General features: G+C 43.5%; 1 protein-coding gene across 1 annotated transcript; it reads right to left on the reverse strand.

Moving 5' to 3' along the window:
• On the reverse strand, nt 1–24,322 carry LOC141072581 (relaxin-3-like). Its single transcript, XM_073559872.1, has 2 exons — nt 24,127–24,322; nt 1–272 (listed from the first exon to the last, which is right to left on the reverse strand). Exons 1-2 carry the CDS (start codon nt 24,320–24,322, stop codon nt 1–3), a joined length of 468 nt encoding a protein of 155 aa, XP_073415973.1.
• Between the last annotated feature and the right edge of the window lie 336 nt (nt 24,323–24,658).

Here is a 24,658-nt window from a genome sequence, read left to right on the forward strand (position 1 = left end):
TTAGCAAAACTTCATGAGTTCAGTCTTGGTGCAGCCTCTCTGACAGCAGGATAAAGCTGGTCCTGCACTTCTTTTCATTCGCAGGCCAACGCTTTGCTGTTGTTCACTGGCTATAGGATCATATAGGGCCCCTTGCAACTGTTCCATAGTTGGATCATTCTTCTGCAAGGAGGAATATGGAGGATTTGGAGCTCTATGGTTTTCTCCATAGACTGAATTCAAACGGTCAGGGTCCTCCAAGTAATCTCTGTTCAACCATTCCATGAAATCACCTATAATAAGAATTTTAGAGGTGTTATCAATGTGTAGTCTCTAGTACAAGTTCCACAGTAGAAGCACAATATTGCATTCTAGCATGTAGCCTTAGCCCTTATACTACGCTGTGTTGTCAGTGCCCTTCCTTGTGTGTGCTAATGCACCTTATTATACTGCTTTTATTCACTACACAGAAAAAACACAGTATAACAAACGTGCAAAAATACTCTGTTGTAAAAAAAATATATAACAGTAAACAACAAGTGCTAGTAAAAAGATGATAACAAAAACAGGGTATTTAGTTGATACAGACTGCTCCGAGATGGGTATACCATGAAGTTGGTGGAGTGGCTAAGTATACATTTTTTGCAAAAAACGTATCAATTAAATACCCTGTTTTTGTTATCATCTTTTTACTAGCACTTGCTGTTTACTGTTATATATATATTTTACAACAGAGTATTTTTGCACGTTTGTTATACTGTGTTTTTTCTGTTTCAGTCTTCGGGTGGTGTGAACACTGTCCTACCAACTTGTTCACTTTTGTGCACGTCTCATGTGTTTTTAATCTATTAGTTTCTTGCTATGCAAGTTTTGGGATATTCCTGCCCCTCTCTTGTGAGACATGCACATAAAAAGCCGTCTTGCACAGCGAGTCCACATCGGGCAGCACCTTTCTCAATCCTGCTCATATAGGTACTGTTCACATGATTAGGTTTTAAATACATTAGATAGGACTGATCCGAGATGGGTATACCGTGACGTTGGTGGAAGTGGCTTAGTATACATTTTTTGCAAAAAAACGTATCAACTAAATACCCTGTTTTTGTTATCTTTTAACTAGCAATTGCTGTTTACTCTTATATATATTTTTTACAACACATTATTTTTGCATGTTTGTTATACTGTGTTTTTTCTGTTTCAGTCTTTGGGTGGTGTGAACACTGTCCTACCGACTTGTTCACTTTTGTGCATGTCTCATGTGTTTTTAATCTATTTTATTCACTACAGTAGCTAAGAGATCAGTCATTACTCGGTTCTAATGAAACATAATTAAAATGAAGTTTTAATATTCCTACTTCAACCTCATTGACATATAAAGTATTGAGCAGGGAATCATGATATCACTCAAGTATCTGGGTGCTCAGATGTGCTCGGCACTCGACAAGCATTGGCTGGTTCTCGGATTTAAATCTCGAATCCCCTCACTGCATGTTTGGTGCCTGTTAGACAGCCAATAAACATGCGGGGATTGCCTGCCAGTCACTGTAATGCCATAGACCTCAAAAAAGTTTATAAAAGGACTGGCCCTGCCTTGTTCGGCACACTGACATCATTGCGCAGCTCAGGGACAGTTGTGATACGATGGAGAGAGTAGTTGACTAGACCAGTGTGTGCACAGTTTCACAAATCAGACTCCCTTTTTGGTGATACTAGTGCTGATGTTGAACCATTATACTATCAGTCCTTCTAAGAGCTAATCCTGTGCTTTGCTGTTTCTATCAGATACATTATGCGTTTAGCCTGGGGACAGCTGCATAGTCCAGTCAAAATACGAAAAAAAATCCTTTACCCTGAACAAATTCCAAGAAAGCGTTTTATTGTTTTTTTTGGTAGTATTGCATGTAGGGAAAAACATGCTAAAAGTTTACCAAGATAGGGTTACCACAAAGGGTCCAAATGTGACGTCAAAGAGTATGGCCGCCAAAGCTGTAAAATGTTAAATGCGACTCTCCTTTCAGTGTCTATCATATTTCTTTTACAATTACTACTATTATTACATTTATTATTTAACGATTTATTTATCTTCTTTTACAGAGCTGAGAATGATGGAAAGTCAAGAAACTTGCCCCTTATGCAGCCATGAAGTAGAAGATGACGGAGAAAGAGTGGTGATTGGTGCGAAAGGAGCTGAAGGGATCAATAAAGCCAGTATTGAGAGGGGCGTTAGCACTGTGGTAGCTGCTGGAGCAGTGGTGCACAAGAGATGTCGTATGAGCTACATAAACAAGAAGCAAATAGACTTGCATTAGAAAGCTACTTCCGTTCATCGTTCACCTGCCAAGAGAGGTACACGGGTGTCTACTGGATCCTATGATAGCACGACGCAGTGTTTGTTCTGTGGACATTAAGCGGTGAAGACAATATCTAGTAGTGATTTCGATGACTATAGCTTTGTTAAAACGGATGGATTTGTAAGGTCCATCTTGTCACATTGCAAACAGCGTAATGATGACTGGGCAATCACCATTCAAGGGAGAATCGCGTACTTTGTGAAGGACTTACATGCTGCAGACTGTCTGTATCATCGTTCATGTGACATTAACATTCAGACAAATTACGGAATTCCTATGCGTCATGGTGGTGGATCTACTACAAAGAAACCGCAGAAAGTTGGGAAGCCGATGAACATGGACCAAGAACAAGGGTTCTTGAGTATGTGTGCATTTCTCGAGGACAACGATGAAGAGCAACTGACTGTCACAGATCTTGCAAAGAAAATGACGGAGTATCTTGTAGAAAGAGACATTGCTGCCTATAGTAATAAATGGCTGAGGTATAGGCTGGAGGAGAGGTATGGCGAATCGCTATTCATAGCAGAGTGTGAAGGGTTGCCTAACATTGTAACGTTCAGTGAAAAGACCATAATAATCGTGAGGGACTATTTCCGTAGTCAGGAAACGGATGAAGAAGCCCAGAAGAGAGACATCATAGAGACTGCGGCCAAACTAATCAAGAGCGATATCAAGTCTAAGATCCCATCTTCAACCGATGAATATCCAAAGACTTCTTCGCTTCATGTCAGTCTGCCTTAGATTATCTCCCCCTGAGTTTGCTTTGCGTGCTTGAAACCCTCTTCATTGGAAAGGACATTCACAGGAAGGTCGCAAGCATTGGACAATCGGTTGTTCAGTTGTAGTAGCTCCATTGCAGCTTGGGTTAGCAGTCCAGCTCCATCATCATTTCAGGTCTCGATTTCTTGTAGACAGTCTCTCAGCCATGGGATATTGTTCATCATATTCGGAAGTTCAGCGATTCGAGGAAAACGCTGCCGCTTCTGTTGTCCAGGATGTACTCGGTGGTACCATAGACAGACTGGATACGGCACTGCTGTTCGCTGCGGACAACGTCGATCATAATATCATCACGTTAGATGGGAAGGGGACTTTCCACGTCATGAGGATGGTAGCTACTGTGACTCCAGGAAGGAAGGTCAGTCGCACTGTTCTCAGATGGAAGACTGGGGACTTGGAGATAGTTGAACAAAGCAGAGTTGATGTAAGGGAATACCGTTTCGCAAAACACACTCGCCGAAACATAAAATTCAAGCCCTTGCCATTTCTCAATGCTATTGACCATCGTGTTGATGTATTGTGGGAGATGTCTTTACGCTTCAAACAGCCTGCACCGAGCTGGAAAGGAATGATGCATATGCTACATAAAGACTGTGATCATCTGGGGTCATCTTCGGTAATCTTCCTGCTCATCATTGACATGTATTCCGGAGACAAGTCATGCATCTTCTCTACTCTTGAGTATCTGTGCAACCTTGCTGATAAACACCGATCCACTGCAGTTGTTACATTTGATCAGCCACTCTACTGGAAAGTGTCAGAAATCAAACACGAGGTGCCTGAAGACAGCCCGGTTCGAGATGTTGTCCTGATGCTCTGGAGATTCCACACATTGATGAATCTTATGGGTGCCATAGGAACATTGATGGATGGGAGTGGAACCAAAGAGATCTTGGGAACAATTTACGGTGACAATGCTGTGCAACACATCATGACTGGAAAGGCAGTTCAGCGTGCAGTTCGTGGCCATCTCCTCCTTGATCAGTGTCTTACTCAGCAAGTTGCAGACAAAGTACTTTGCGACCATCCCGGTTTTGCAGACCTGTTGCAAGAACTTGAGCAGTTGTATGCTCGGACACTGACAGGGGAGAGTAACTTGAATTCGGTCATCACTTTTACCTGCCTTAGTGAAATTGTCCACCTCTTGTCCACCAAAAGAAACGGATTATCCGCTCACTCTCACACCAGTAAACTATGGCTGAATTACCAACAGATGGCTGGAATTGCAAGGGAGCTTATCGAGGCCAATCGTACAGGATCCTGACTGATGCACCTTCATGCTGTAGCCGAATGTTTGCCCATTCTTGCAGCTGTTGGGCATAGGAACTATGTGAAGGCCACCTACTTTTACCTCCAGTCTATGACCACTCTGGAAGATAATTTGCCATCAGTCTTCCATAGATTAATGAATGGCTTCCATGTTGTAAGGCGGACTGATCAGTACTGGGCGGGCCTGGGTTGCAACCTAGTCATCGAGCAAGCTCTGATGCGCTCCCTAAAAACTGCAGGAGGACTCACCAGAGGAAGTGGAATGTCCGAACGAACATCAGAGGGCCTTGTGGACTCTGTCTGTTCCAGTGTCCTCTTCCTACAGTGATGCAATGCAGGGTTTCAGTCGCCAGAGCTTTGTCGACAGTGAGCAACACAAGAAGGCAAGAACGTCAAGGACGAGAAGAGATCGTGAAGACCTGGAGAAAATTGCAGATAAACTCGAGACCTTTTCACCTTTCTCTGATGAAGTGTCTCTTCGCAACATTATAACTGGTGTCAATGCAAATAAGGTTGTAAATGTCCATTACCTGTTCACCATTGGCAGAGAAATAGTGGCAACAATGGAGGATCAATCACTGTTTTCAGTTAAGTATAAGCGGTCAATGAAAGCCAAGACCCTGGCATCCAGTGAGGCTATTGACGTTGCTAAGGACAAAACAATAGACCCCGCTCTTTTGATCCAAAGGTTTCTTGTGGTGTCTCAAACTGCTGATCTTTCCCTTGATGAGGTGATGGCCTATGAACTTTCACCATACCCACCATCCCACTTTGAGGCAAAACATCTCTTACGCAAACCAAACAAAGCACAACTAATAGTTGCTATAAAAGAACAGAGTTCAGATGACGCAGTACTCAAGGATGTACCATAAGTGGAACATTATGTTCTTGACGGAGGTTCTCTTCTCCATCGACTGAAATGGTCAGAAGGAAAGACATATTGTACAATCGCTGAAGACTATGCATCTTTCACACTAAAGCACTATGGTAAGGCTACAATAGTATTTGATGGTTACATTGGAGGACCAAACACTAAGGACGTTACCCATCAGCGACGGGGTAAAAAACGAACATGTAACAAAGTGAACATTGCTGAAGGAACAAAATTTGTCGGGAAAAAGGAGGACTTCCTTTCGAATGTGGAGAACAAACAGTCTCTTATCAGTCTTGTTTCACAGCGCATGAATGACAGAGGATGCCACGTAATACAATCAGAGGGGGATGCAGATGTGGAGATTGTTAAGGCAGCAGTATCAATGTCATCCAACAAAAGTACTAGTCTCATTGGCGAAGATACAGATCTTTTGGAGTTGTTACTTCATCACGCGTCAACCAGTGATGGCAACAAGCTTTATTTCTACTCGGATAAAGGGAGTCCTGCAACAGTATACGACATTAAGGTTATGAAGAAGTTCCTGGGAAACCATGTCTGCAGCAGTCTTCTGTTCCTTCGTGCATTCATGGGTTGCGATACCACTTCCGCGGTTTTTGCAATCGGAAAAAAACTCGGTCTGCACAAGGTTTTGAAGGGAGACTCGGTCTTAAATAGCTGTGCTAAAATCTTTTCCATACCTAACAAAAACAGAGATGAGATTAAAGATGCTGGGTGTAAATCGATGGTGGCATTGTTCGGGAGCAAACCTGGAGACAATCTGTCTGCAATGAGGTATTCTACTCTCTGCAAAAAAGTTGGTTCAGCCAAAATCTTTGTTACACCTGAACGACTGCCATCGGCCTCCTCTGCAACAAAGTATCATGCCCTTTGGAGTTACCTCCAAGTGATGCTTTGGATGGACAATGGTGAGGCCATGGACACTACTGAATGGGGATGGGAATTGCAGAACAACAGTCTAGTTCCAGTGATGATGGATACTTCACCCGCACCAGAAACACTTCTGAAAATAATTCACTGCAATTGTTCCCGTGGTTGTAGTACACTTCGGTGCACTTGCAAAAGACACGGACTTACCTGTTCACGGGTATGCGGACCATGTCAAGAAGGGCATTGTGACAATATGAGGAAGCAGTGTCTGATGATGAAAATAGTGACTATTGACCTGACACGCTTATTCAGTGTTGAAGTAGGTCTTAAAATGCACTGTGTATTAATTCTATAATTTCTAGAAATGTACATATATGTCATGACGTCATTGATGACGTCATGACCTCCCCTGTCCATGTAGTTAGTATAAAACTTTGTATAAAAATTGTTATATGAAAATATATAGTATACAAAATGCAAACTCTTCTGTAACCTAAAGCTACAGCTTTGAAATAGGGAAATATTCGTTATTTTAGTGCGATGGCTGTCATCGTCTTATGACGTCATAGTTAGGACCTTTGTGGTGATCAATTTTTGGAAAACTTTTAATATGTTGTTCCCCACATATAATAGTAATAAAAAAAATCATAAAACGCTTTCTTGGAATTTGTTCTGGGTCAAACCGTATTTTGACTGGACTAGCAGGAGCAAGGAGAGAAAGGTTGAATACAGCCTCTACGCAGAGCTTAGCAGTCCATTACTAAATATATATCTGCTGCAGGTGACCACATACTTTTTTTGGGGGGTGAAAAAATGACTATATTATCATCTATACAGTTTAACATGCTTAATTTTACATTACGGTACTGTAGTATATTAAACTAATAAAAGAATGTTAAAAAGTGCTTTATGGATTGAATTAGTCATCCATAGAGTTTAACATGTTTAGTGTTACATTACATTGGTATATAAAACTCCAAAAAAATTTCACTTTTTTCTTCTCGATTCACTTAGTCATCCACAGAGTTTAACATGCTTAGTGTTACATTAAGGTCAGGGGTGTAACTACTGAGGGTGCAGGGGTCGCAGCTGTGATGGGGCCCCCGGAGTGATTAGGGGCCTGCCCAGTCCAGCAAAGTGGGACCTGGGCTTCCAACACTGATTGCAACACCTGTGATTCTTTTATAGCAGAGCCAGAGCAATCACACCTGCATTATAATCATGTGCACTAATTTAAGAAACCAGAGTGCAATGATGCTTACCACCACCGGGGGCAAATTTAGAACAAAAGACACCACAGGGCAATAATCCTAATGGCCACCGGGGCAAAAACCAAACTTAAGCACAACTTAAGGAAAAAAAAGGTTAGCTGTGCTTTTTATCAGTCCTGATCCAGCATGGATCATGACAGTACCCTCCCCTTAATTAGGGGCCTCTGGACCCTCAAAACCACTCCTCATCAGGGAACCACCCACAGCGGAGACGCCCAGACCCAGAGTTCACCCCAGCAACTACCTGCACGTCAGGTTGATGAGAAACGAGCCCGCTGGAATTGGCAACGTATGTTCTGGAGGCACCACACATCTCCGAAGCGCTGACCTGGGGAACGAGTGGTGTATGTGTATGTTTGGTATGAGCTGGTGTCACTCCACAACACACTTCTACTGGATGATTTTTGGTGGCCACCCATACATGCTCGTTCACACACAGGTCCAGACCTGAACGTTTATTGCCACTCATTCATTTGTCACCATTTGGAGAACTCTTTCTGGGATTGACAACAGAGGCATCCCCCTGTGTCACCACACTCACACCCCCGCACTTCACCAAGGGGTACACCTCCCTCCAACCCCTTCCACCACAAGGCCTGCGCCTCCCAGGGTTGGCCAATAGCGATTGTTGAGACTTGCCCCTGTTCTCCTTCAGCACATCTGCTGCTCTCACCAGAGAGGAAGGGGTCCGTTGAGGAGAGGCCTAAAACAATAGGTACTGGCATTCCCTCCAAGATGTAGCACGACAAGGACTCCTCATGATGTCCTATACGTAGATGGATATTCTCTACGACTTGGGTCAAGCTCCCCTGGCTCAGTGGAACCGAGTTTATGGCCTGGACGCTAATAGGTTGGGCTAGCGTCCTACACCTCAGACCATGAGTCTGGACAAAGCGAGCATCCACCAGACTGACACCTGCTCCGCTGTCCACAAGCACCGGTATCACCTCCGGTACCCCGCCAGTCAAGACCTCTACTAACATGGTGCCTTGGGAGGGCAAAATGGAGGAAATGTATACTCCCTGGTCGCTTCCCTCCAAGCGGCCAGGGTATTGCGGCTCCTCAGATGGCACAGATAATTTGGCGTGCAATGGGCAAGCTTTCAGGCCATGAGCAGTCTGCCCACAGTACAAACATGCCGACACCACTCCCCGAACCGTAGGTAGCTCCGAATACAAACTAGCTCCTCCTACTTGCATACGTTCGTCTGGAGACTTGGCATGAACTAGGCAGGCTCTCATAAAATGGCCAGGCTTCCCACAGAAAAAGCATACTCCCCCACCACAACGAGCCACAGACACCCCCTTTTTTGTATCAACAACACCAGGCTGTCTGGGTTCCTCCATCCGCACTGGTGGGTCCTCCTTCCTAGCGAGGACATCAGGGGCAGTTTTTGTATATGTCTTTCCCTGAGGCGTCTATGCACCCGGATGGCAAGGGACATGGCGGGCTCCAGCGACCTGGGGGCGGCGTACTGCACCAGAGTATCCTGCAACTTTGGAGACAAACCCTGCACAAATTGACTCCTAAGTGCAGGGTCATTCCACTGAGTGTTAGTGGCCCACCTCCTAAACTCTGAGCAGTACTCCTCAGCAACCTGGGCTCCCTGTTTACACCTACGGAGTGGGGATTCCGCCAGGGCGACGACATCAGGATCACCCATACACAAGCTCCAAAGCAGCAAAAAACTCGTCCACGGACACCAATGATGGAGAATCGTCCGGTAGGGAGAAGGCCCAGGATTGGGGTTCCCCTTTCAGAAGGGACATAATGATTCCCACCCGTTGCTCTTCATTCCCTGATGAACGAGGGCGCAGCCTGAAATATAATTTGCTGGCTTGTTGAAACACCAAGAATTGATCTCTCCCTCCAGAAAATCTGTCAGGGAGGGATATCTTGGGTTCTTGCTGAGCCTGTTCCTGAACCAAGCCCCCAGAGCCCACCAACAGCCGCAGCTGCCGCACCAACCCTCCGCGCAGCCCCCTAATCTCATTAGTAAGGATCTGCAGCATTTGGGCAAAGGGCTGAACTGGGTCCATGGCTCAGCAGAAAAAAAAGTTGTCGGTTGGTGATAATGTCACGATGACCCGTCCTGTGTGACGTGACCCGCAGGCCGGTAACTGAAACTACAAGACGCGGCACGTGATACTGTCCTGTGTGACACGGCCAGCTGGCCGGTACTACAACAACAAGACATGGGGAAAGGGGAAACAGTTACAACGGTGGGCCCTGCGATAGGGAAAGGGGATGTGGAGACCTCCTGCACTCCCCTGAGTCAGTGTCCCTAATGCACCTAACGTTCCCTATGCCAGTTCTGCACCGGGTGCCGATCAGGAACCTGTTACCCTAGCACATCCTACACCTATCCCTTGCTAGGGAGCTGGGTGACGCAGGCACTGGCCCCACCGCTGTACTAATACACACTAAGGAAAAACACAAACAGGGAAACACCACTTAGCTTTACTCTGTTGCACTTGCTCCTGGCAACAGAGTCCACCACCAGAATGCAGCTCTCCTCCTGAATAACTGCCACCAAGCTCTGTCAGAGCTACAAGGAAATCCCCTCTGACTCCTTCCACACAAGGGCTAAGACAGTGCTGCAAGGAACGCGCTCCAGCTCCTTCCTCCACCAAGGATGGTTGAAATGAACACTATCACCAACACTGATTGCAACACCTGTGACTCTTTTATAGCAGAGCCAGAGCAACCACACCTGCATTATAATCATGTGCACTAACTAAAGAAACCAGAGTGCAATGATGCTCACCACCACCGGGGGCAAATTTAGAACAAAAGACACCACAGTGCAATAATCCTAATGGCCACCGGGGGCAAAAACCAAACTTAAGCACAGCTTAAGGAAAAAAAAAGGTTACCTGTGCTTTTTATCAGTCCTGATACAGCATGGATCATGACAGGTGGAGCCTGAAGAGGAGGAACAGGAACTGGTTGCTAGCACAATAAACGCTATACCCATACAAGCTTTGTCCCATCTCTCCTACGTGGATGGGCTGAGGAGTTGAATGACGAAGAAGAGATGATGGACGAGATGGAGCGTAGTCATCAAGGTGGAGGAAGGAAAGTGTTGACAGTCTGGAGCTTGGCACATATGGCCAGCTTTATGTACCACTGCCTTTCCCGTGACCCTCGCATTGCATTCATCTTGGCCGAAAAAAAGTACTTGTTGCTCACACTGCTAAACCCATGCTTCAAGAAGAACCTTGCATATCTCCTTTCTGAAGTGGAGAGGTCTACTAAAATGGTTCTATACCAGAAGGCCATTGTGTAAAATATGTTGAAAAAATTCCTATCAGACAATGCTAGTGGCAGGGGGCAAGGTTTCTTGCTCCACCAAGGAGGAAAGGTGAAGGAGACACACACCAGGTACAGCAGAGTCAGTGGTACACTGTCAAAGACCAGGACTAATTTCATGACAATCTCCCAGCGTCTAGACCTTGGAGACCGAGAATTTTTGACAAGGAGGGAAAAGTTTTTAAATATGGTCAAGCAATACCTGGCTGACAAAATGAGCATACTCCCTAATTCCTCTGCGACATTCATCTATTGGTCTCTAAGCTGGACACCTGGCATGAGCTGTTGTGCTCCCCGCAGCTAGCGTCTTGTCTGAGCAGGTTTTTAGTGCCACGGGGTGTAGTATGTATATAAAAATGGCTATTTTGAGCCCATATTGAAATATACAGAATGCATTCACGCCATTGCAGAACGGCATTTCTGGTCAAACATTTACAGACAGACAGACAATGCTCACAGTGACACAATCTTGAGAACTGTTTTCTTATCATCTGATGTCAAAATCCTTTCACCTCACAAACAGTTCTAAGTTTCTATATGGTTGTTTTCAATGCTCATAGTGACACAATCTTGAGAACGGTTTGCTTATTATCTGAAACTCTTTCACCTCAAAACAGTTCTCAAGTTTCTCAAGTTTGTTGCTTGTTATTGTAAAACATGAAGGTTAATTTAATCTCTTTCTCTGGTGGTTTTATCTAATCCTTGTGGCTTTTATATTGTAAGGGTTTATGGCCCATTGTATGATGTATGACTGGTATCTCGGTTCATCCTATCTTGAAAGCTGGCCACTTGAAGGGCAGGGTGATACCAGATTTACACATAGTGCAAATCTATTTATATAATTGCCTTGTAATGATTTTATTTCCTGTTACGTCCAGATGTCACCGTATCCCAGAATTCCAAGCGGAGAAAGTTCAATGACCGCCATATTGGAACACCCAAGTGATGGGTGTCTCAATATGGAAACTGCTGCTGGTACCAACCTATTGCGCGGTATGACCAGTGAAACACCGTCGCACCTCACACACACACTCTCTATATGCCGTACGCACCACACTCACACACACACTCACACTCACACTCACTCACTCACTCACGCAGCCTCTTGCATGGTGCCACCAGCGGAACACCATCGCACTGTGCCTGTGCAAATTCCACGCTGGAACAGTGAATCATTCGGCTGATCCCGGTGGCAGATGCGCGATGTAGCTATAGGCAGAGGAAGCCGGTCACGTTAAAGGGGTTTTCCCATGAATGAAAGTTCATTTTAAAAATTGTCTGTGTCTGACCATGTACGGAGCATGCCACATCTCCTGGGCAGGGAAGGAGACAAAAGACAATACTGACATTACAGCAGGGGATCACAGAGGATTCATTTTGTGAGGTAAAATATTTCACTGACTGTTTTTAAACAATATTTTACCTCACAAAATGTATCCTCTGCGATCTCCTGCTGTAATGTCAGTATTGTCTTGTGCTTCCTCCCCTCCCCAGGAGCTGTGGTATGTTCTATACAGGGTCAGACACTGGGGTGAGAGAGACAGAGCTCAGGGGGGAGACATCTCAAACAAGACTGCACATGAGGGGAGAACACAGCACAGGAAGGAGAGAGACAGCAGACAAGGGGGATAGCACATGGGGTAGACAGGTCAAAGAAGAGAGTGCAGATGGGAGAAGTCAGCACATGGGGAAAGAGAGAGTGGATAGGTGGGTTAGCACAAGGGGGGAGAGATTCTCAACGCTGCAAAGCCTGCCCCATCATGACATTACTGCCCTCCCGATGCAATAGCATCAGGCCTCCATCTAGTTACTTTATAAGTCCAGAGAAACATGACTAAGACAGAAGCAAAAACTGGGGTACCTGTACGTGTACAGTGTGGTGACACCAGCAGAATTGGGGACGCCTATTCAGTGTAATGAATTTCCCAGGGGTTCTCTGTCTTGGTGTTGCTTCTCATTCCAGATGGATGATGTCTTAAAAGCCTCTTGGTGATGGATGATGTGAGTATATGTACTTAATCATTAAATGTATTTAATCTTTATATGTACTTAACCTTTGTATGTTAAAATATACAAAAGTTTACGCAATGATACTATTCAATCATACTATTCCTTTAATTTTGTACTTTAAAATAAAATTGCGTTATATCGCAAGTAGTAGCCTTCTTTAAAGTCGTATATGAACCTTAGTGTTAAAAACTTAGCAATACACGGGGGGGGGGGGGTTGGGGGGAGTGCCGTAGCAGACAGTCTTTCAGCTGTCAACAGATAATGATGATGCCCTCACTCTGATAAAAGAACAAAGCCTAGATTAGCCCCAACTTTTCCACCACCAGATGACAGCAGCACATAAAGTGTTTTAAATGTGCAATATTTGAATGAGGCCCACCAGCTTTTAATTTTTGGCAGGCTTTGCACTGTATGCAGAGCTTTTTGTATGTAGGGGTACCATAACAACAATTTGTTCACAATATTTGAATGAGGCACTACAGATGATGCCTTCATGGGTGAAAGGATGACCCTGCTTGTAATTTTTATCAGGCTTTGAACATGATAATTGAACAGAATGTGTATGAGGAAATTCCTTATGTCTAATAGAAAATGTATCGGAGTCCCTGTTCTATCAAATTTTTGGTAGTTCATGCTTCCTTCATAAATTAAAAAAACACATACCATAAGGATACAACCTTCCCAAAACCTGTCCGATGACAAATGCACTAGCAAGAAGTAGCAGGCCCCCACTGATAAAGGCAGGGGCAGCACAGGTGCAAACTACTGATGATAACAGCCACCTACACACCTAGCAAATGTGTTTGTGGCACCCCTGAGGGTCCAGTCGCCACAGAGGTACTGCACCTCAGCCAGAGGTGTGGTACTCCACTCTCAGGTAAGGAGGGGGTCACTACCCAGAACCCAGAAACTTGCATCCAACACTAGACCTCTCCAGGCCAGGGAGGGACTAGGCAGAGGGTGTGGGTGGAGGAAGAAAGCAGCAGGGGGAGAGCTGAAGGAAGTGACAGTGAGAGAGTGAGACAGTTAGTGCTGGGGACTGGAGCAGTGAGGAGCTCGTCCCTAGACACGACTAGAGAAGAAAGAGAAGTGAATAGAAGGGGTCCTAGGGGCACGGGAAGTGAGGAATCCACCTGTGGCACCTGAATCCATGCTGACTTTAGTCAGGTGGGTGGACCAGGTCACAGTAGAGGACCGGCCCCAGACTAATGAAGAAACTAAGGACTCGGCTAGCTAACTGGAGGTTGCAGTATCTGCATGTACTGCAGCCACATCCATACACATTCGCTGAAAAGGCAGCTGGATAGGATCAAGGGGACCTAGAGCACGTCGCCAACAGGATCCGGGGCTGCTGGCTTGGGACACTGTGTGTGAAGGCGCAGGGCAGTAGAGGTTGGAGCAAGCGCAGTGAGACGGCAGGCGAAGGAACATGGGAAGGGGGTTCTGACACTGTTTATCCCAAACTACCTGAGAGCTGGCTGGACCACAGACCCGGAGGACACAGCACTCCGGCTGGAGATTGTAACTGGAAGAACTGTAAGTAAAAGTGTGAAGACTGCACTCCACTGTGTCCTCTGACTTATTTACAGCGTCACCTGCCTTGCAACACGACTACAACCACCATCATCATCTCTAACACCTACAACTGCCCTGGGGCTTAGCCCTACCCGTGGAAAGCTGTAACAACTCTACTGCAACACCAACAGCCCCAGCGGTCTCTTTTGCAGCGTCGGCTATCACCTTCCTTGCTGAATACTACAGGTGGCATCACGAATCATCGCATCTTTATTCCCTAAAATCATCATCCTCTTTATTTTCATTGCACGCCTATGGCTATGGACCGGGTCACTGCTTCCATGACATCCCCTTTAAGAACTGACTGTCCCAGTACCGAGTAACCCCGACTCTAGGTGGCGCTGCATGATAAATGCATTAAATGAGGTATTGGTTAATATTTTGGCCAAAATAGATAATCTTGCAACCCAGTGTCAAGGGTCCTCATGCTTGCGAGTCCTAACACTAATTTCAATAACAGCAAACATAGAAAAATTCAAAAAAACATACCATAAGGATACAGCCATCCCAAAACCTGTCCGATGACAAATGCACTAGCCGGATGCAGCAGGCCCCCACAGATAAAGGCAGGGGCAGCACAAGTGCAAATCTAATATATAAAGCTCAAAGTGTGTATGTATGTATGTGTGTATGTGTGTATGTCCAGGATAGGCATCCGCACTGTCGCAGCTACAGCCACAAAATTTGGCACAGTCACACGTCTGGACCCCGAGAGCGTCCTAAGGTATGTTGTGAGGTGAAATTTTAACCCCGCGCATTCCAATTCACCAAACAATTTTGCCCCTATCTACATACAGGGGAAAAAGTGTGCGTGCGTCAAGCCCCGCCCCTCATTATGATGTCATAATGCCCCTATCTACATACTGGGGAAACAGTGTGTGCGTTTCAAGCCCCGTCCCTCACTATGATGTCACAATGGTTGCCATGACGACGCTGATGTCATCATAGGTTGCAAGCCCCGCCGCTCATTATGATGTCATAATGGTTGATTATGGAATGGAGGATGTGTGATGGGTATATGGGCACTGGACTATGGGATGGAGGATATGTGATGGGTATATGGACACTGGACTATGGGATGGAGGATATGTATGACGGGTATATGTGCACGGGACTATGGGATGGAGGATATGTGATGGGTATATGGGCACTAGACTATGGGCTGGAGGATATGTATGATGGGTATATGGCCACGGGACTATGGGATGGAGGATGTGTGATGGGTATATGGGCACTGGACTATGGGATGGAGGATATGTATGATGGGTATATGGGCACGGGACTATGGGATGGCGGATATGTATGATGGGTATATGGGCACTCGACTATGGGATGGCGAATATGTATGATGGGTATATGGGCATGGGACTATGGGATGGAGGATGTGTGATGGGTATATGGGCACTCGACTATGGGATGGAGGATATGTATGATGGGTATATGGGCATGGGCCTATGGGATGGAGGATGTGTGATGGGTATATGGGCACGGGACTATGGGATGGAGGATAATTATAATTTGTTATATCTAACTACAGTTAGTTACTATGCCCAGGCAGTGCCGGGCTCTTCAGCTAGTTACTGATAAAAACAGCCACCTACACACCTAGCAAATTATGGAGGGATTGGCTGCCTAGTAGATAAATTGCACGCAAATAGGGCTTGAGTAGAACTCCAGTCACACAGGTATGTGTGATGCAAAGTGTCTGGCTAACAGTTTATTGATGATGCCCATAATATTAGCAGGTGAGCTGGCCAGCACTATATATATATATGCACCCTACAACCAAAAAGGGGCCTAGCTGCATCCTGCAACAAATGATAAAAAGTGCAATAAAAGATGAAAAAATGAATGCATATGATAAATGCATTAAATGAGGTATTGGTTAGCATTTTGGCCAAAATGAAAAGCTTGCAACCCAATCAGTGGGGGCCTGCTGCATCCTGCTAGAGCATATGTCATCGGACAGTTTTTGGGAAGGCTGTATGTTTATGGTATGTGTTTTTTGAATTTTTCTACGTTAGCTATTAATTCATAAATTACACTGAAATTTCCAATTTTAATTTTGGTTTACTTAAATTATAATTTTTTTAAAATCATTTTTATATTTTGCCTCATATATAAGTCATTATATAGGAAAGAATGTTTGTTAACATTTTTTTCCTGTAAACTCCAATTTCTTGTCGATTTTGAATGTTTTATTGTCAGTCCTTAAAGTGGAGTAAAAGCATGACACCATTGTTCTCGGCAGCGATCTGGGAGTCAAAAATGCTTCCAGGGGTCTCCCCATGCTGTGCTTCTTCCATTCAGCACTTTTTCCATCCATTTCAACATTTTCACTGCCCCCCAGATCTTCTTGTATGAGCTGCAGGAAAAATGCTCGGATTTCCCTTTGACTCCCATTATAGTCGTTACTCAAAACAAGTATTCTAGAATCTTGAATTGCTTGCTTCAAGCATTTTAGTGCTAGGTCATCTTAAGAAGGGAGCTTTATTGAAAACAAGTTGTATTAGTAAGATGGCATCAATTACATATTTACAAGTGCTTCTCACTAAATTAGAATATTATCAAAAAGTTAATTTACTTCAGTTCTTCAATTCAAAAAAGTGAAACTCATCTATTATATAGTGTCATTACAAACAGTGACCGATTTCAAGTGCTTATTTCTGTTAGGCTATATGCAGATGTGCAGAATCGCCGCGGAAATTTCCTCGGCAATTCCGCAACTCCCTGCCGCGGGAAATACGCATGCGGAATTCCCACGAAAAACTAGCGTTTTGCAAGCGTAATTAGCTTGCAGAATGCTAGCGCTTTCCAAGCGATCTGTAGCATCACTTGGAAAACTGATTGACAGGTTGGTCACACTTGTCAAACATAGTGTTTGACAAGTGTGACCAACCTTTTACTATTGATGCTGCCTATGTGGCATTATTAGTAAAAAGATATAATGTTAAGAATATTAAAAAAAAATAAAAAATCGTTATAGTCTCACCTTCCGGCGGCCCCCGCAGCCTTCCCGATCCTCGCGATGCTCCCGGCAACTCCTGTTCCCAGCGATGCCTTGCGACAATGACCCCAGATGACGTAGCATCACGCAAGACCGCTCCATCATCACAGATCATTGTTGCAAGGCATCACTGGGAACGGGAGTTGCCGGGAGCATCGCTGAGGCCTGGGAAGGCTGCGGGGGCCGCCGGAAGGTGAGAATATCATGTTTTTTTATTTTAATTCTTTTTTTTAACAGGGATATGGTACCCAGGGCTTGGAGGAGTGCCCCCTGGGTACCATCCACACATGATCCGCTTACTTTGCGCATGGTGGGCATGCTGCATATTTTTCCGCGATGCGATTCCGCTGCAAAAAAATACATAGCATTAGCACAGCATGTGTGGAATGCCATTGAATTCAATGGGCTTCGTTTTGTATGCGTTTTCACGGTGAAAAAAGTTTCAAAAACGCTTACAATCCGCAACGTGTGCACACAGCCTTAATGTTGATGATGATTTTAAAATCTGAAATGTTGCCCTACTGAAATGTATGTTCAGTAAATGCACTCAATACTTGGTCAGTGCTCCTTTTACAGCAATTACTGCATCAATGCGGCGTTGCATGGAGGTGATCAGCCTGTGGCACTGCTGAGGTGTTATGGAAGCCCAGGTTGCTTTGATAGTAGCCTTCAGCTCGTCTGCATTGTTAGGTTTGATGTCTCTCATCTTCCTCTTGACAATACCCCATAGAGAATCTATAGGGTTAAGGCCAGGTGGTCAATCAATCACAGGGATACTGTTGTTTTTAAACCAGGTATTGGTACTTTTGGCAGTGTGGAGAGGGGCCAAGTCCTGCTGGAGAATGAAATTTCCATCTCCAAAAAGCTTGTCGGCAGAGGGAAGCATGAAGTGCTCTGAAATTTCCTGGTAGGCGGTTGTGCTGACTTTGGTCTTGATAAAACACAGTGGATCTACATAAGCAGATGACATGGCTACCCAAACCATCACTGATTGTGGAAACTTCACACTAGACCTCAAGCAGCTTGGATTGTGTGCCTCTCCTCTCTTCCTCCAGACTCTGGAACCTTGATTTCCAAATGAAATGCAAAATTTACTTTCATCTAAAAATAACACCTTGGACCACTGAGCAACAATCCAGTTCTTTTTATCCTTGACCCAGGTAAGATGCTCCCGACGTTTCTATTGGTCATGAGTGGCTTGACACAAGGAATGTGACACTTGTAGCCCATGTCCTGGATACGTCTGTGTGTGATGGCTCTTGAAGCAATGGCCTTTTCTTAACAATCCTTTAAAGTCTGCAGTTATCCTGGTTGCTTGTGCTCCTTTTTCTACCACACTTTTTGCTTCCACTCCACTTTCCACTAATATGATTGGATATAGCACTCTGAGAACAGCCAGCTTCTTTAGCAATGACCTTTTGTGGCTTACCCTCCTTGTGGAGTGTGTCAATGACTGCCTTCTGGACATCTGTCAAGTCAGCAGTCCTCCCCATGATTGTGGAGCCTAGTGAAACAGACTAAGGGACAATTTTAAATGCTTAGGAAGCCTTTGCAGGTGTTTTTTTTAATTATTCTTATTTACTGAGATAATGACTTTTGGGTTTTCATTGGCTGTAAGCCATAATCATCAACATTAACAGAAATAAACACTTCAAATAGATCGCTCTGTTTGTAATGACTCTATATGATATATGAATTTTACTTTTTGTAGTGAAGAACTGAAATAAATTAACTTTTTGATGATATTCTAATTTAGTGAGAAGCACTTGTAGCTGGCATCTACCTGTAACAGCAGTGATTATTTAAATGCCGTTGTAAATCAATGACTGCAACATTACTGATGAATTACTTTGATGGCCTGGTCATACTGTCATTTTTACTGCACAATGAACGCTAAAAAAAATCAAAACCTGGAAACACAATGTGGAATTTCACTGTTTCACCTCTTTTATTTTTTCCCATTTTTCAGGATGTGATTAGAGTTGAACGAATTTGTTCGGATTCAGTTGCCGAATCTGAATTTGCCATAGTCATGCCATATGGGTACCCTATTCGTACTGAATATATGTTTGATGATCAGTTCCGAACATATTCGGTAATCTCTACTCCCATTAACTCTAATAACGTTCGGCTGTGTTCGATGAATATTGCAAAAACAATATTTGATGCCGATCGTATTCGGAACCGAATCCGAACAAATTCGCTCAACTCTATATATGATACTTTGAAATTAATGGTGTCATTGACCCCTTCACTACCAAGGGTGGTTTGCACGTTAACTACCGGGCCAATTTTTACAATTCTGACCACTGTCCCTTTATGAGGTCATAACTCTGAAACGCTTCCGTGGATCCTGGTGATTCTGACATTGTTTTCTCGTGACATATTGTACTTCATGTTAGTGGTAAAATTTCATTCATATAAATTGCGTTTATTTATGAGAAAAACGGAAATTTGGAGAAAATTTTGAAAATTCCTCAATTTTCCAACTTTGAATTTTTATGCCCTTAAATCACAGAGATATGGCACACAAAAAAGTTAATAAATAACATTTGCCACATGTTTACTTTACATCAGCACAATTTTGGAACCAAAATTTTTATTTGTTAGTAAGATATAAGGGTTAAAAGTTGACCAGCGATCTCTCATTTTTACAGCACCATTTTATTTTTACGGACCACATCACATTTGAAGCCACTTTGAGGGGTCTATATGATAGAAAATACCCAAAAGTGACACCATTCTAAAAACTGCACCCCTTAAGGTGCTTATAACCACATTCAAGGAGTTTATTAACCCTTCAGGTGCGTCACAGGAATTTTTTGAATATTTAAAAAAAATTAACATTTAACTTTTTTTCACAAAAAAAAATTACTTCAGGTTCAATTTTTTTTATTTTAACAAGTGTAACAGGAGAAATTGGACTGCAAAAATTATTGTGCAATTTGTCCTGAGCACACTGATACCTGATATGTGGGGGGGAACCACTGTTTCGGCGCATGGCTGAGCTCAGAAGGGAAGGAGCGCCGTTTGACTTTTTCAATGCAAAATTGGCTGGAATTCTGATCGGACGCCATGTCACGTTTGGAGAGCCCCTGATGTACCTAAACAGTGGAAACCCCCCACAAGTGACCCCATTTTTGAAACTAGACCCCCTAAGGAACTTATCTAGATATGTGGTGAGAACTTTGAACCCACAAGGGCTTCACAGAAGTTTATAATGTACAGCGGTACAATTAAAAAATCATATTTTTTCCACAAAATGATCTTTTCACCCCCAATTTTTATTTTCCCAAGGGTAACAGGACCCTAAAAGTTATTGTGCAATTTGTCCTGAGTACGCTGATACCCCATATGTGGGTGTAAATGACTATTTGGGCACATGGCAGAGCTCAGAAGGCAAGCAGCGCCATTTGACTTTTTTGGCTGGAATTGAGATCGGACACCATGTCACGTTTGGAAAGCCCCTGATGTACCAAAACAGTGGAAACCCCCCACAAATGACCCCATTTTGGAAACTAGACCCCCCAAGGAACTTATCTAGATGTGTGGTGAGAACGTTGAACCCCCAAGTGCTTCACAGAAGTTTATAACGCCCAGGCGTGAAAATAACAAAAAAAATTTTTTCCACAAAAATGATATTTTTGCCCCCACATTTTTATTTTCCTAAGGGCAACAGGAGAAATAGGACCCCAAAAGTTGTTTTGCAAATTGTCCTGAGTAGGCTGATACCCCATATGAGGGGGTAAAACACTGTTTGGGTGCATGGCAGAGCTTGGAAGGGAAGGAGCACCATTTGACTTTTTCAAAGCAGAATTGGCTGGAATTGAGATCAGATGCCATGTTGCGTTTGGAGAGCACCTGATGTGCACAAATAGTGGAAACCCCCAATTCTAACCCTAACCCTAGCCCTAGCCCTAACCCTAACCCTAACCCTAACCCTAGCCCTAACCCTAGCCCTAACCCTAGCCCTAACCCTAACCCTAGCCCTAACCCTAACCCTAGCCCTAACCCTAATGGGAAAATGGAAATAAATACATTTTTTTAATTTTATTATTTTTCCCTAACTAAGGGGGTGATAACGGGGGGGTTTGATATACTCTTTATGGCGGTTTTTTATGTTTGACAGCTGTCGTACGCTAAAAGACGCTTTTTATTGTAAAAATAGTTTTTGTATCACCACATATTGAGAGCTATAATTTTTCCATATTTTGACCCACCGAGTCATGTGAGGTCTTATTTTTTGCGGGACGAGTTGACGCTTTTATTGGTATCATGTTCGGGCATGTGACATTTTTTGATCGCTTTTTATTTCGTTTTTTGGGACCCAGAATTTACAAAAACCAACGTTTCATGAATTTCTTTTGGGTGGTGCGTTTACGCCGTTCCGGGTGCGGTAAAATTTATAAGGCGGTTTTATTCTTCGGGTCAGTTTTTTTATGTTTTGGCGCTTTTATGCAATGAAAACAATTTTATATAAAAAATAATTATTTTTGCATCACTTTATTCTGCGAGCTATAACTTTTTTATTTTTTCGCTGATGATGCTGTATGGTGGCTCGTTTTTTGCGGGACAGGATGACGTTTTCAGCGGTACCATGGATATTTATATGCGTCTTTTTGATCGCGCGTTATTGCACTTTTTGTTCGGCGGTATGATAATAAATCATTATTTTTTGCTTCGTTTTTTATTTTTATTTTTTAAGGGGTTCGCTTAAGGGGTTAACTATTGGGACAGTTTTATAGGGCGGGTCGTTACGGACGCGTTGATACCAAATATGTGTACTTTTATTGTGTTTTTTTTTTATTTCCAAAAAATGAATTTATTGGGGAATATTTTTTTTTTTTTTAATTTATTTACACTTTTTTTTTATTTTTTTTTACTTTATTACAATGTCCCAGGGGGGACATCACTGTCCTGTGACAGATCGCTGATCTGTCACATCACAGATCACTGTGACAGATCAGCGATCTGTCACAGGCACTGCACAGGCTTCCTCATGCCTGCGCTTTGCAGGCACTGAGGAAGCTAGCTTCCTGCAGGCCCCCGGAGGTCCCCGTCGCCATCTTGGATCCGGGGACCTGCAGGAAAGGAGTCCCCCGCAGCAGCGCTGCACATTGCGCTGCCGTGGGGGGCTCAGGGAAGCACGGAGGGAGCCCCCTCCCTGCCGATGCTTCCCTTTAACCCCCCGGTACACCGCGATCGTGTTTGATCGCGGTGTGCAAGGGGTTAACGTGTTGGGGGCGGTCCGTGACCGCCCCTGACACATTGTGCCGGGTGTCAGCTATGATAATTAGCTGACACTCGGCCGCGATCAGCGGCGCTCACCACGTGGGCGCCGCTGATCGCGATGACGTAATATTCCGTCCATGGTAATTAGGTCCCAGGTCACATGGACGGAATATTACGTCATTTGTAGGTAAGGGGTTAAAAACTACAACTTGCTCCACAAAAAAGCACAGCTATGTTGACAGAAAAATAAAAGTTATGGCTCTTGGAAGCAGTGGAGGAAAAAAATTAAAAATTGGCTGGTCTCGAAAGGGTTATTTTTTTTAAATTCAATTTAGATATTTGGGAATATAAATTATTTTTGCTATTTAGTTTCATCACAAAATTTTGTACAGTTTGGCTTTTACAATCTCTTTCTCCACGTTCAACTTTCATGTGGGCTAAAAGGAGCTTGGAAAAAGACAGCTAAGACAGATAAGAGATACAAACTCCCTGTCATAATGTCATAGCGGGCCGACTGATTCTCAGTTAACTCATTCTGTAGTCAGTAATAGTCTCTGTGTTGGGCCACGTTCACACGTTCAGTATTTGGTCAGTATTTTACCTCAGTATTTGTAAGCCAAAACCAGGAGTGGGACGATCATTGGAAACACCTCACCACTCCTAGTTTTGGCTTAGAAATACTGATGTAAAATACTGAACAAATACTAAACATGTGAACGTGGCCCAACACAGAAACTATAAAAGGCGAATATGGAAATTTTTTAATGAAACCCAATTGCATAAATTACTTTTATTCCCAATTACATGCATTTAAGTGTAGCCCTTTAAATGACATACCTACAGCTATGAAAGTGATACATATTTATGAGTGTCAGGTCTATTTAGGTGTTTATTGGTTGATTTTAAATAATATTCACATCCATTCACATATATCTTTTTAATGATAAACATGGCATCTCTAGTAGTAGTTTAAGTAAAGAATTAAACTTAAAGGGGTTGTTCGACTTCCAAAAATCAGGAAGGGATGGTTATAAAATAATAAAACAATTTATATTCCCATCACTTCAAAACAGTCCCTCTAGCAGTCTCCACCAGGACAGAAAATGATAAAGTTCCTCCACCTGACCGCTGAAGGCTGTGATTGGCTGCAGACGTCAGGTGACTGAAGAAAACATCTTGTGAGGCACACCTAATGAATTTGTAGTCACATGACCTCTGTAGCCAATCACAAACCTCAGTGTTCAGAACTTCATAGCTTTCTTTCCTGACCACGATAACCAGAAAGCATGTTTTGGCAGTTACAGTAGGTGAGTGTACAATTTTTAATGTGTTAGAACTATTCCTACTGTTTGAATAATTTTTTAAGACGTCAGGAAGACCCCCTGAAAGCAGTGTCAGATACAATTAATTCCCCCACCTTTTTCTTTACATCTACATTTTTAGCATGTTATTTTACGTGATTGCGTAAGAAAGCAGCAGTGACTGTAAAGAGGCCATTTTGTTTCTGTAGTTGGGTGGGTGTATGATGATTTTTGCAAACAAACAACTGTTTAGCATGCCGACAAAAAAAGTACTTACTGTAAGGGTTAAGTCTTTCTTGTCCAGGTTCAGGGGAATATCTTTTCCACCGCGATCCTCCACATGACATGACAACGGTCCGAATGAAATCTCTTCCACACAGCCTTATGCTACCATCTGCCACCTCCAATGCCTGGCAAAATTGGGGTGTAATAGCAGAAATGAGCAGGAAACACAGACAGAAGCGGAGACACATGGCTCGTGGTATGATGGCTTTTGCCTGACCTACTGAAAGGTTTGACAGATGAACTGATTTATAAATAAGATCTTGACCATTATCTTTTCAAGGCTTTTAAGTAAATTACATTTTAGGAAATAACCTTGTAAAGTAACTCCAAGAAAAGGCAAGGACAACCTTGAGATTAACAGCTGCAAGAAGTGACTCAAAGTTACATTTTTCTTTTTCTTTTTTTATAAATCTTCCATTTTTCTTCGAACCATAATTAAAGAGTTTTCCCAGTTTCATAGAAACTTTAAAGGCTGCACCTCCTTTAAAATAACAGAAAAGCAGAACTTACCTGTTAAAGCCCAT

This window comes from Dendrobates tinctorius, unplaced genomic scaffold (assembly GCF_039654945.1).
Source record: "Dendrobates tinctorius isolate UK_male_01 unplaced genomic scaffold, ASM3965494v1 ptg000276l, whole genome shotgun sequence".
In the NCBI taxonomy this organism is placed as follows: Eukaryota; Metazoa; Chordata; class Amphibia; order Anura; family Dendrobatidae; genus Dendrobates; species Dendrobates tinctorius.